The following is a 14,133-nucleotide window of genomic DNA, read 5'->3' as shown; positions in this document are numbered from 1 at the left end:
GGCAGGACACAAGTGTCAGCCTCCTCATTTGGGTGATGTTCCTACTTGGTAGCTATCCATGATGGCAATAGAAGTTGAGGGAGGAAAATCTAAGAGAATGTATTAATGTAAGGATGCCCCCACCATTGATGTCCTTGGCAAAAAAAAAACTAGCATAAAAGTAAAAGTTCTTTCATCTCCTTGTGCACACCAATGCAGCTTAACACGTTCCTCCTCGAGACACTAAGACTCTATAGCCATGCACCTTTCTTTACAAGGATGATGGTTCTGACACAATACTAGGAAACATCAAAGTGTTGAAATGAACCATGAAGACATTTCCGTTTGTGATATTCCATCGGAGCAAGGACATATGGGGCCTAGACGCTGACGAGCTCAACCCCGTGAGGTTTGAGAAAGCTACCCGAGGGTTGCCAAGCACACACATGTGTTGTTGGCATTCTTACATGGGTCATGCCCATGCATTGGGAGGAACTATGCCATGGCCGAGGTGCAGACAATGATGTCGACTATCATTAGAATGTTTTCCTTCTCACTCTTTTCCCAGTATGTTCACATGCCCATGAACTTCATCACACTAGTGTCTAGGTATGGGCTCCCTCTTATCATGCAGAACGGATGACAACAAAAAGGGCAAAAGATAAACGTGGTGTATTATGTACCATATGAATCTGTGATTTAAGAAGGCATCACATAAGTAAAAAACCCGGATCCTATTGGTTGTGTATGTAGTTGCATACTTGTACATTTAGGCGTTGTTGTTCCACATGCTGCAACACATTGTCTTCAAGTATCCTTGAGAGAGAAATGCACATTCTATCCCCTTCCTCTCTCTCTCTCTCTCTCTCTCTCTCTCTCTCTATGGTAACTTGAGAGCTTTGTCGAGAGCTCCATGCCGAACCGAGGCCGCTTCCATCAGCGCTGCCGATTGGAGTTGGCTGAGGGGATGTGCCAGCCGTGGTCTGTTGTACAGTAGGTCTAGGTCGTGTCCCCTAGCGGTGCCTAAGATTAGGGTGCATGATCCCTCCGACCAGATCTAGTGTATCCTAGTTCTCATCTTCACTGTTGCATGGCTGTGGTGGTGGGAGCCAACGCAAGCAGAGGAGACGAAGCTGATGATCTTCCCAATAAGGTCTTGTTGAGCTTTTACATCCCTGTGTTTGGATGCATCAAGGGACGAATGCTGATGGATTCCTCTTGCAAGCTTTCGTGGAGGACGATGAAGACGGAGGATCTTGATGTAAGCTCCTTCAACAAGCGTATTTTCCTCCACATCGACAAGCTTCGTGTTCTTGATCTTCTCTTGGCTGGCCTTGTTGGCGAGAGAGAGGAAGAGGGATCACTGGTGACCAGTGGTGGTGGATGACCGGAAACCTACCACGAGAAGGTCAAGATTCTGCATGTTCTGTGGTGATTTCCAAGATGTGGCTTTGTTTGGCCACTTCTATCTTAGGCCATGGGGATGGCCGGATGGCCTCGCCATGCTCTATCATTTTGGCTCAAGCCTCTTCTTTCTCTGTAAAGGGATGATCTTCTATTGCCTTGGAGCAAAAATCGACGTCAGTGCTGACCCATGTGGTACCGTCCTCGGTGCCGACAGGGACTGCGTCCGGAGGCATATCTTCGGCGAAGTAGTTCTTGAACTCGATCGTGTTTCTCTAATTGTTTTGAAGGGTGCTTTGTGTAAAATTGTAGGCCTAGTTGTAATTTTTTTGAGATCCTTAGTGTAAAATGTACCCACCGTCTAGTTAATGAATAATCTGGGTGGGTCCTTGGGGACAAGTACGTTTGAGGAAAAAGGTGTTGGATTACGCAAACTCAGTTGGGAAAGCGTACTTCTTGGGGTACACGTACCCCGTGCCGTATCCGACCATAGCCTGGTTCTCCAAGAAAGAAAAACGAGGCCACGCACGCACTCGGATCCACGTCTCTTTTATCCGCCGCCGATCCGCCGCACCGCCCGACCAAAACCCTAGCCCGCCGCACCGCCGCCGCCGCCGCGAAATCTTAAACCGCGCCTCCTCGCACCCCAGCCTCGCCGCCGCCGGCGGCAGCCATGGCGTTCACCGCCCGCATGAAGGACCTCGGGAGGAAGTACGGCAAGGTGGCCCTCGGCGTCCACCTCTCCGTCTCCGCCGCCACCGCCACGGGCCTCTACGTCGCCATCAACAACAACGTCGACGTCGACGCCGTCTTCCGCAAGATCGGCATCTCCACCGGCGTCTCCACCGGGGACGAGGCCCCGCCCTCCGCCGGCGGCCAGGAGCCGGCGCCGGCGCCCACGCGCAACCGGACCGGGGAGCTCGTGGCCTCCAGCGGCGGCACGCTCGCGCTCGCCCTCCTCTGCAACAAGGCCCTCATCCCCGTCAGGATCCCCATCACCATCGCGCTCACGCCGCCCATCGCCAGGCTCCTCGCCCGCTGGAAGCTCGTCAAGAGCCTCAAGACCTGACCTGTGAGCCCATCATTGACTTCGATATTCCCCTCTACGAGTTCACCGTCGCCTAGCTGGAATCAACGCCCCTGCTGTACGGTTGATTTAGCTGTGGGAGATTCTGTGAATCATAGTACAGTTTTTTGAGATCAGTAACTTTGCAATGGAATTGGGAAGCTTCTGTCTTTGTGTTATTTTCTCTTTTTTCGGATGTATTTTCCAACTGAAATTCACTTCACGTCGAACGACCTTACAGTGTGTTATAAAACAATTGAATTCTCAACACCTGTGTCAATGCATAAGAAGTTATAGCATAATTTGATATTTGATTACCATACAATTTATTTAGCTGTGAGAGATTCTGTGAACTTAGTATTGTTGGGATTGGTATCTTTGCAATGGAATCAGAAAGCTCTTTCTCAATTTGAAGATACTTTTTTTTTTCATTTGTATACTCAGCGTTTGAACAAACTACAGTGCTTTGGGTATCTATTTGTCTTGATGTTATATTCTTTATTTTTTCTGTATATTTATGAACAGAAATCAGTTACCATTGAACAGCCTCACTGTATAATACCATGTCAATGCATAAGAAGTTATAATAGAATCTGAATCGCCATGCAGCTTTCTTTTGAGCGCAACTATCGGAATGCCAAGCAACAAATTCTAAACCTTCTAGGTGCATATAAGGGGCTACCTAACATAGTGTTCTTATGCTTTCTCCACAAATAACTTTAGTTTTCAAGCTAGGCATAGCAGGTTTAGTAACTTAATGTGTTAGTGTTGTACCTTTAAAATGTTTTGTCAAAGGAGCTTTACATTGCCATTTTCTTATGCGAAACTGGAGTACAGTTCAGAAGTTCACTGGAAACATAATCATGTTTGTGAGCTAAATTGAGACACCCTCGGAGTTAACCACTGTCCAGATGCCTGAAAACTGGAGCCCAACGATGGCGTTGAACGAACCTTCTTAAAATAGTCATGTTATGCCTGTTTTAGTGATTTATCAGAATATAATGTCATGACATTTTCATATCAGGGCTTTGCCCAACATATGTTTCTCTTAATATTATCTTTCTTTGAGTCCTGTTACTGTTTAGTGTTCTTGAGCTCCCTTCATGTTATATGCAATATTTTGTTTTCAAGCTAGGCATAGTGTGCTCAGCAACCAAGTATGTTAATGTTATATGTGTAAAGTTTTTTTTTAATCAAATGAGCTTTACACTAGCAGTCTATCATTCTCTGTAACAAAAGTGTAGTACGGTACAGAAGTTAAACAGAATCATAATCATCTTTGTGAGCCATGTTGAAACACCCTCAGTTCAACCACTGGGCAGATGTCTGACAACCGGAGGCCAACCCTGGTGTCCAAACACTTCAAATTACCAAACTGTACCTGTTTTAGTAAATTATATGAAATTATAATGCCATGGACATATATGTTCAGCACATTGAACAGCTATTCCACAGACTGCCCTATGCTGTTTTATAATGTCATGGACATATATGTCCCGTATATTAGGATAGGGATTTGGTACACATGGGCACCAGTGCTCCCTCCACTTTCAGATTTTTTATTTTTTTAAAAAATCTCACACTTCTATTTCTCCAAAAAAATTATTGCATTAAACGTGTAGATAGATATGTACAGTACGAGTCTACGCAAAAAAATTCGGTAAAAAATACTTTAAATTTTGAGAAATATAAAATAAACAAATTTCTGATAAAAAGACATACTATTTTAATACTATTGTACTACCATTTACTGCCATAAATTTGTCTTTTTTATATTTCCTAAAATACAATGTATTTTTCAACGGGATTTTTTTGCATACACCCATACTGTACACATCTATCTATATATTTAACACCATAATTTTTAGAGACACAGAAGTGTGAGGTTTTGAAATTTTAAAAAATCTGAAATAGAAGGGAGCACTGGTGCCAATGTGTCAAAGACACTTTTTGCGTATATTATTCCACAGACACTGCATATGTATCTTGCTCTGCTTGGTGCTTGTACTCATCAGAAATTCATAATACTTGTTCTTACAGGTCTTCGTCGCAAGTGCTCTAGGAGATTGCTGCATCCAGGATTCTTCCACCTTCCAGGGCATCCTGCGATAAGAGGCAACACTGTAAATTACTCCAATCTGCATTTTTGGTGTCGGCGCGCTTGTCTGAAATTTTATCAGGTAGCCGATGGATGCACTTGCAACAAACTTTCACACGCAGGAACTCCTTTTGTCCTCTGAACTCAAGGCAGCAGCACCTCATTATCTGATTTTGTAACATCTACAAATTTGTTGAGAACAAAATAAGCACTGTGATGCTGAATGCAAGAACCAGTAAATTTGTCAAGCTTGCGATCTCATGTTCTGTTGATCAATGTTTTTGGTTTGTGATGACAAGAGTGTACTTCATGAACAGCTCGAGTTTGCTCAGTGCTATGGTTTGTGATGATATGACCTGTTCACTATTTTATACACATTATCTGGTGGTGAAACGTTTTTTTCTTGGGAATTATCTGGTGGTGAAACCTTTTTTTCTTGGGAATTATCTGGTGGTGAAAGTTGTGTACTGAAGTACTCGTTCTGAATATAGATGTAGTGGAGCTAGACAGATTGCATCAAGATTAGTGCGTCTCGGACCAGAGGTTTGTGTTGGCCCTACGATCCCACTAGTATAGGCCTTCGTCTCCTCCCCACACACGTTCCAGCAACCAGCCGGGAACAGCCTCCGTCAATCCGCCGCGCGCCTCCGTCTCAGCGGTCGCCGCGTCAACGGCAGGCCGGCAGCGCCGTCCCCGACCAGCTCGCGCGGCGGAAACATGATCGTCTGCGTCGCCGTCGTCGGCCACCAGGTCAGAACCGTCCCTTCTCCCCCAGCTCGCGCGCGCGCTTCAGATCGCAAAATCCGATCTTGTCTCCTCGTCGGCGCCGGCGAGAGTAAAGCTCTGATCCCCTCTCTCTGTCCCATGCCGCTCGATGCAGAACAACCCGCTGTACCTGCAGAGCTTCACGGAGGCGGACGACGCCCTCAAGCTCCACCACGTCGTCCACTGCTCCCTCGACGTCATCGACGAGCGAGGTAGGCGCCTTACCATCGCGATCCAGATCCATCTGTTAGTTCAGGTCAAATGCACTCCGAATTCAACTCGCCTCCTGCCAAATCCTTCGTTAAAGGCATCGCAATCTAGATTGAATCGTCAATGGGTGTTGATTTGCATGGCACGTTGGAGTGATCTACCTTGAGTAAAAAGAAGCAGTTGCATGGCTCTATGAATGCGGAAATTGCAATTAACTTTGGCACTCTTGCTTTGCATAGTTTCCGATGTGCGTAGAGCCGTGAGAGTTCCTGATGAGTCCTGATAACTGATAACTCTGGTGGTTGCACCGATCTCACTGGCTAAACTTTATTTAAATGCACCGGAGATAGCTCAAATTTGGCTCACTAGTAAAAAAGCAGTTTCAAATTCCATGGTTATGGATTAAAAAATTGCAGTTTTCTTCCACACTCTTGCTTTGATTAGTTTTTTTCAGGCTTTGCTTTGGATAGCTTTCGATGTGCATACACCTGTAGGCGTTCCATATGGGTCCTGATAATTGTGTGGCTGCATCGCTAGACTTAATTCAAGTGCCCTGGAGATAGCTCAACTCTGACTCATCTTTTGTCAAATCTTGGTTAGATGCATTGAATTTCTGATTTGTAAAATTCAATGGATGTTGATTATAATATGCCAGATTATACAAGTGACCCCCCCTTGTGTAAAAAGGAGCAGCTTCAAATTCCATGGTTACATTACGAAGCACCGATACGGCAAGACGGATACGGGGACATGGGATACGGCAATTTCTAGAAATAGCAATACAGCGATACGGCGAGTATACATATAAAAATTAATAAATTGCCATGTGATTTAGACAAAGAATAATTGAATGCTATGAAAAATCAGTCCCACTTGTTGCCTCCATGTCTGTTTTAAGTCCTCGATGGCCGAATGATCATCTCATCAATTTCCTCAATCATTATACTGCCCATTCGTGCTTGCAAAATACATCAATGGCTGCAGCGCCTAGCACCAGCAGCAAGGAGCACCACACAAAACAGTCTGGCAGCAAGCAAGCAAGACCTGCAGCAACGGCCATGGTGCGCGCAGCGCTCCTGATCCGCTGTGATGGTCAATTGACCGAATAGATAGAGAGCGCACTGGTTATTAGGGTTATTAGTGAGCTTTAGCTGGGCTTCCTGTGTCTCAGCCGTGTCGACAACGTCCCCAGCGGCGTATGGGTATATTTTTCTTTCTCTCTAAATAGGAATAGACGATACTCCTGGGATACGCGTATCGCCTGAGTATCGGCATTTTTTTCTTTCTTTTTAAATTGGAAAACACGATACTCCTGGGATACGCGTATCGCCCGAGTATCAGGAGTATCGGAGTATCGGTGAAGTATTGTACGCGGACATGGCGAAGTTTAAAGTATCGATGCTTCGTAACTTACAAATGCAAAAATTGAATCAACTTCGGTTCTCTTGCGTTGCAAAGCTTTAAGCGTGCATAGAAATGTAGTTATTCCAGATGAGTCCTGAATTCCCGATAAGTTTGGGGGTTGCATCCATCTCATTAGAGTTGTCAAGAATTTGATTCACGTGGTTATTTGTCTGATTATGTAGAACAAAGCCATAAAAAATTCATACAAGTCATATTCCTAATATTGTTTGTGGATCCCTTGTGTTGGCTATCTTACATTTTTGTCATATACATTCCGCTGACAGTAAACAATCCTAAAAGGAGCGCGCCTACACTGAATGAGACATTCTTGGGTCTTCTATATCCGACTGAGAACTACAAAGTGTAAGTCCCTTCGCAGTTTTGGTTATCACCTAGTATTCGTTTACTGCCTGTCTGTTTCTACCTTTAACTGAAGTTTCATAGTTCAGTTACTGGTTTTTACAGAGTCCCATAAGTTGTTTTAAATCATAAAGAACTGAAGTTGCTTCTAACTTCGGAAATATTATTGTTTTGTCAAGTGAGAAAAAACTTCAATAGTTACGAATAGATTCTTAACTGTGTCAGTTATTTTTAAATATTTCTCCTCACTGCTAAGTTAATATTAGTGCTGAAAGCACTTACTGTTTACAAATTGATGAACTATGACAATCTATGATATGTAGGTACGGCTATTTGACAAACACAAAGGTCAAATTTTTAATGGTCACAACTGATCTTGATGTGAAAGATGCAGATGCCCGAAATGTAAGCTCTTCAACTTTTTATTATTTTTAGTAGAGCTGCAAGATAAGTATATCTCTTGTTCCATTGGATATGAAAGATCGAGTGCTGAGATATTTTGTTAGAATACTGCTGTTCTATTTCTTGAGCCTTGACTGCTCTGATGAATTTGCTGGTCATGCCAAGTCATAGCTTACAGTGTGGAATGTGTTATTTTTTTCTCAGTCCAGTTTCTGAATAAGTCAAACCCACAAGACCCTGATGATATGTATATAGCTGTGTATTAAAATGATACTCTTAACACTGAACTCTTTCTTTGTGAGTAAATTCTATGTAGCTCATACTTTGCTTTGCCTTGCCAAAAATAGAGAACATTCTCACGGTCATCTCGTCTTCTCAGTTTTTCAGGAAGTTCCATGCCGCATACGTAGACGCGGTCTCGAACCCCTTTCATGTCCCCGGGAAGAAGATCGCCTCGAGAAGCTTTGGCGCAAGAGTAAGCACCATCGTGAAATCCTTTGGTTCAGGGACAACCGGTTGAACACTGCATCCGAACCACCGCGTGATCAACCATTGTGCGCATTTCCCCCCTTACCCAAGCAAGTTATCCATTCGGTACCGTGTGTATGTTGAACTGGATGCTAGTTTGATATTCAAGGAAGAATATGGCTGTTCTTGTTATTGACAAAAATTGTGCCCTGCTTTTCTCCCTTCAATTCAGTGCACTTGTTCTCCACTCTGTGCTGTTACTTCCATCATCTGCTTGTGTTCTGCACTCCTGGCCTCCCCCCTTTCCTCATAGCTGCAGATAGCAATGGCTCTTTTTCACTTGCCAGTGCAAGTTCAGTGAGCGGCATGGCAGCAGCTGCAGGGCAGAGTTTTCCTGCCCAGGCACCGGCAGTGAATAGTGATTTGGTGCTAGCTCCTCTGCCTGTCATCATCAGGTGATGGAGCCGGCAAGAATTTCCATGCACCTAATGCTCCTAGAATCTAGAGCCCAGTGCATGTTCTTTGCGTTGAGCAAGAAAAAACTACTCCATATATTTGTGAGTCTGGCTTAGACCTGACCCGATCTTGGTCAGACTAGTCAGCCAGCCAAACAATTCCAAAACGATTTTCAAAACAAAACCAGACGGGCCCAGCATTATCTTAATTTAACATATGGAATACTAGTAATAACCAAAACAGAGGTTGTATTTTACTAGGGACAACCATTGTGATGTTTACGAGTGCGTGACCTTGGGTTTTCTTCATAACGGCAGGAGCAGAACCTGCAGAGTGGCGAGGCGATGCATGCACCTTGGCGTGACAAGTAACAATGCGCATTTCATACAGTACCGTGACCGGCGAGAACCGTGGGTGGCTGCTGCAAGGATCAAAGACAGGTAGCATCCGAGACGCCTTTGTGTAGTGACCAATAATGACGCGACAGTTCACGGCCGACCCGGCTCCCGTTGTGCCGACACGGCTCCTAGCTAGTACGTACAGTTTTAATCCATGCGATCACCCAAAATTCCAATAAAATTTCTTGAAACAAAGAGAACATGTGTGCTATAAATCATTTAGCTACTTACATTCTCTCTTGCAATCTGAACCATGCCAAGGAAAAACAACTACCTATGATCCATGCGGAATTGGACGAACGGTGCAATCAATCTCAGCTAACTTGACCATCTTTTAACTGGGAGAGACATGCTATCCTATTCATGTGAAGGATTGTGCAAGATTATTATCTTAGCATTTTCCCAACATGCATGTTTCTGCATGACTACATATGAACCATACTAGCATACCCATGGGTTTCGAGATACTATTTCCGAGAATGAAATGGTTTTTCGAAAAGCACTAGGAGTTCCTTGGTGACTAGTGGCCACCGTAACAAGTAGTGGTAAAGCAAGATGAGAAGACCATTGTGCTAGTTCTATTTTATTGGTGTAATATTTATTAATGAGCGATGGAAAATAATAAAATAATGCAGGATTCGATGAATTTCAACCCAAAATATTGTATACCCACTTTTTTTTTGAGAAACACAGATGCTCACACGCATTTGGCAAGATGTCTTCTTGCGTCATGCTGCTTGGCCGCTTGCGTTTCTTTCCGTTCAGAAGCAAAGTCTTGGAAAGCTTATAGTTTGTTAGATGGATATAGAGTATCATTCGTGTCTGGACATTTTACCACCTGATAAAGCTTACGTTATATAGTTTACGTCGATCCAAATGCGTTACATGATCCCCTACAAAACAAATGATTCAACTTTCCGTTTGAATTCCACGGTGGAGAAAACACCGTGCTAGAGTGGGTTCCTTCATCTCCATGACATACTTCTTGGTTGCTATCTACTATTCCACGTGTACCTTCCTTTTTACGACCAACCGAATTTTCAAATCTTTGTCACTTTTGTCTCCAACCTCCCCATACAATGATCATGAACTGAAATATTGTGCGTGCGGGAAACACGCATCAAAGTTGTAGCATCGAGAAAATGCATACCACCTAGTTTATCTTCTACAATAATAGTCATATTTCTTTGTTTCCATGAATGTTAGAGAACATTGCACACTATAGTATATACAATTTTGTTATAAAAAAATTCATTAAATATATATCCCAAAGTCATGGAATATTTATACTCGTCAATTTTAAAAGTTATGAAACCCAATAATAGTCATATTTCTTTGTTTCCAATTGTTAGAGAAAGTTGTACACTATAGTTTGTACAATTTTGCAGTGATAGAAAAATTCCATGAAATATTTAACCAAAAAGTTATGGAAAATTTGTACACATTAATTTTGATAATATCACACTAAAATAACAAACTCTTCCCTCATTCTAGATTTCCGAAAACATCCAAGTCAAATCACTTATGCACCGACGTTGCTAAGATTATGTTGCATGATCAATTTGTTGTAAGAAAGTGCCACAACAAAGCTGAACTAGCAGCAAAGCTTGCATACATTATGAACAAATCTAAAAATAATGTTAGACTAACCGTAAAGAATTAAATCCATACCTCTCATGATTTTTTCATCCAAATTATGCCATTTTCCATCAGTAACTACAAAAAAGAGAAATAGCAACATGATTTCCATGAGAAATATTATATATGCATCCCAGTAGTGATACAAAATGCATGAATCTCATTATTTTCCTGATGAACCTTCTATCTATAGTCCATGTTACTCACTCTGCTTTTCCCAATACTTTTCAAAAAGGGCAACATTGCATCAGAATTTTTTTTTGGGTCATTAGGCTCATATGTATTTGTATTATAATGATATTCCTTATACATATTCTAACATAATCTAAAATAATCCAGCAAGCAAGTAAACATAGATTGAACTCCTAGTCCTGCATATTATTGTTTGTTCTGACAAGATAACCCCTAGTTTGGCAAATGACACTTATAGGAAGAAACCTCATAGTAAATCTCAATTCTCAAAGATATTTTTTCTCTCTTGCTGGCCATGTTACCAAGCACATAACTATCGGAGAACTCTACTCCATTTCTTTCTTTATTTTTCTCCCCCACTATGGCTAGAATCTGCATTTGCAAACCACAAGTTATCAAATGAAGCTAAGTATGTTGTTAACTAAAAGCCCACTCACCATGAGTCCATGACCAGCTTCGGTGCTTCGCAGATAGATCTACCATCTCGATCTTCCTCCTTCCTGTACGTACATCGATCACACTGTGTGGGTGGCGTTGAGAATTAACATGCATTCGTCGTCGGTGCTTGCAGATGTAATGAAATTTGAGTTCCAACTGCAATGTCTCGCATGCAACATGATTAGTAAAGATCGAATTATATATACAAGGAAAACTTCGCCCGCGATCTCACTGAACTCGATCAAACTGGATTGCTAGAAGAGGGACAAAAACAACAATTTTCTGCATCGTCAGTCACTTGCAGATTATCGGTCAGTTGATAAAACTATCTCGTGGGTTTAATAGGAATCCACGTACATGTGCAAGAATAAATGGGACTCAAGCACGGCCGGCCTATCTACCACCTCGTTCCATGGAAAAGAATCTTCTAGAACATTCCATTCGCCTACACTGTGGTTAACTGTCTGCTGCAGAAGCAGCTCTTTCCCGTCATATGCTGCATGCAGGAAATCAAACTCTCCTTGAATCTAGATCAACTAAATCAACACGAGTAGGCGGCGCTTGGCATCGGAACAAGATATGACCGCCGGCCGGGCAGCTTGCCGCTCTGGCCTTTCACCATTTCTGCCGATCTACAGTACCCAGTATGCATTTCTGACCACCTAGCGCTGCACGCTGGGAACTGGACTCCCAGAGCAGTCTGCAGTCTCGCCGCAACCCGGCCAAACGCGAAATCAAACAATCACAGCTCCAAATTCCCAAGATCGATCGATCGATCGAATCGCGCTAGCATGCGGCTCCGAATAGTTAATTGCAAAGACCGCATGCACGCGCGCGGCGCAATCAACTGGCCTCGCCGCGCCCTGCCGGGCAGAGTCGGCGAGCAACCGAACTGAATCTGCGGCCGGAGCTGATCTAATCGCCGCGGAGACATGGATCAGCAAAGGCGATCGACCGAGGATTCGAGATCCAGCCAGCTAGCTAGAAACACGGTACCAGACAGCAAGGAAGGAACCAAACAAATTCAGTACAGAATTCAGAAGCCTCCATGGATGGACATGGATAGAGCTCCGACCAAAGCACAGTCTTATTGAAAATTACAAGCTAGAACGACGGCGACTCGTCTCCGGCGAGAGGAAGGAGAGAGGACTGCGAGCTCGAACTACGAGCTACCCCCCAGCAATAACGTTAATTACAAGAGGATCCCTCTCTCTCTCATATCTCGTCGTCTACCACTTCTTGTTCTTCCGACCCGGGCGCCCACCAATTTCCTCCGTCGCGGCGTAGATCTCCGCGATCAGGCGGTAGCGCTTCACCCTCCGCTGGGTCCCGGCCACCTCCTGCTCCTCATCTTCCTCCCAGTCCACGCAACCGCCGAGCAGAACGGCCGGGGCCGGGGCCAGCACGGGGGCGGGCGGCGCGTCCTCGGAGCGCGAGCAGTAGGAGGCGACTGAGCCTGCGGGGGCGCGCGGGGCCCGAGCCTGGGAGGTGCCGGAGGACGCGCTGCTCTTGCTGAGCTGGATGAGCAGGTTCGCCACGTCGACCTCGCTCGCCGTGAAGTCCTCCGTGGCCGGCGCGCCCTTCGTCTTGGGCTCCGGCGCCGGCGCCGGCGCCATCTTCGACCTCGCCGGCTGCGCCTCGCGCTGTAGGGTTTTCATGGCGATTGGTGGGATGGGAGCTGCTGCCGTGGACGCGGGTCGGCTAATTTTGCCTCTCCTCTCTTCTCCCCGTCTTTCTTTGCCTCACTTCTCCCTTCTACTTTTTTTCCTCTTTGCCTATGATGAGGATGGGCTTTTATCATGCGTAAAGAAAAAAACAAGGCAATATTTTTATTTATTTGCTCATCTTTTTTTATTTAGGCAGCCCTTTAATAATTTCCACAAAGGTAGATCTTATAGATATATCAATCCAGCCTGGAATCGAACTGGCCGCAGAATTTTCACACCGTTCGGCCCTCTTTTCACACGCTCGATGTTACCGTTACCGTTCACGCGGTTGGTTGCGTCAGCACGCTCTTTGATACAGCTACGTGTTTGCAGTTGTACAAAAATTATATCTTGATTAATATATACAATCACATCGGCCTTAGACTCATGGGAAGCTTCCTCCTCACTCCGGTGCGTTACCAAGAAAGGGGTCCTTCATTGGCGTTGGGTTGGGTGGGTATAACCTAAATAACATGAAAGGAGCACGAAACACCAAGATCTTCAGAGCAAGCGTTGTGTACTTCGACCCTTCTCTTCCCGAGCAAGGGCGACATTGCAATTTTTGGGATAGAGCGGTAATGAAATGCCACTCCTTTCTTCACGTCTAGAGTTCACTGACCTAACCCATAATCTTTCCGACTGCAAATCGACTCTGGTCAACTTCATACGAGTTAAGAACAATATTATCTTACGGTGACTGAAAAAATATATTAATAAGTTTCAACAATTTTTTTTTGGCAAGTTCCAAAGGCACGCCTCAACTCACAAACTCCCTTTATTTACTCCCGCTGTACCCATGCCCTTAATGTTTTCAATAATGATGCCCTTATGTGAGAAATTCGTCTACTTGCATTGTGGCCACATGGAACAAGATATAAAGATCATCATCAAACTTTGGAAGTGAAAGTATCATACACCCTCCCTTCCCCGTGTCTCATGTATTTTAGGTTTTTATAAGACAAGTGAAAGGATCAAAGAGGTCGATTAGAGGGGGGGGGGTGAATATATATATATATATATGTGTGTGTGTGTGTGTGTGTGTGTGTGTGTGTGTGTGTGTGTGTGTGTGTGTGTGTGTGTGTGTGTGTGTGAGCAACCTAGGTATATGCCTAAGATACAACTAGATTCATAAGATAAACAAGATACCTA

At 44.2% G+C, this 14,133-nt stretch overlaps 2 protein-coding genes across 2 annotated transcripts; both read left to right on the top strand.

Annotated features, from left to right (window-relative positions):
• Positions 1-2,045: 2,045 nt before the first annotated feature.
• Positions 2,046-2,717, top strand: LOC124658459 (uncharacterized protein C106.07c-like). The gene has a single exon (XM_047196788.1). It carries the CDS (start codon positions 2,057-2,059, stop codon positions 2,450-2,452), a length of 396 nt encoding a protein of 131 aa, XP_047052744.1. The 5' UTR covers positions 2,046-2,056; the 3' UTR covers positions 2,453-2,717.
• A 2,465-nt stretch (positions 2,718-5,182) lies between these two features.
• LOC124654584 (trafficking protein particle complex subunit 2-like protein) lies at positions 5,183-8,368 on the top strand. The gene is made up of 5 exons (XM_047193582.1): positions 5,183-5,297; positions 5,428-5,524; positions 7,211-7,289; positions 7,610-7,691; positions 8,068-8,368. Exons 1-5 carry the CDS (start codon positions 5,265-5,267, stop codon positions 8,206-8,208), a joined length of 432 nt encoding a protein of 143 aa, XP_047049538.1. The 5' UTR covers positions 5,183-5,264; the 3' UTR covers positions 8,209-8,368.
• Positions 8,369-14,133: the final 5,765 nt, after the last annotated feature.

This window comes from Lolium rigidum, chromosome 5, assembly GCF_022539505.1.
Source record: "Lolium rigidum isolate FL_2022 chromosome 5, APGP_CSIRO_Lrig_0.1, whole genome shotgun sequence".
In the NCBI taxonomy this organism is placed as follows: Eukaryota; Viridiplantae; Streptophyta; class Magnoliopsida; order Poales; family Poaceae; genus Lolium; species Lolium rigidum.
Note: the sequence above shows the minus strand (reverse complement) of the source record. Positions and strands in the feature narration are given on the sequence as shown.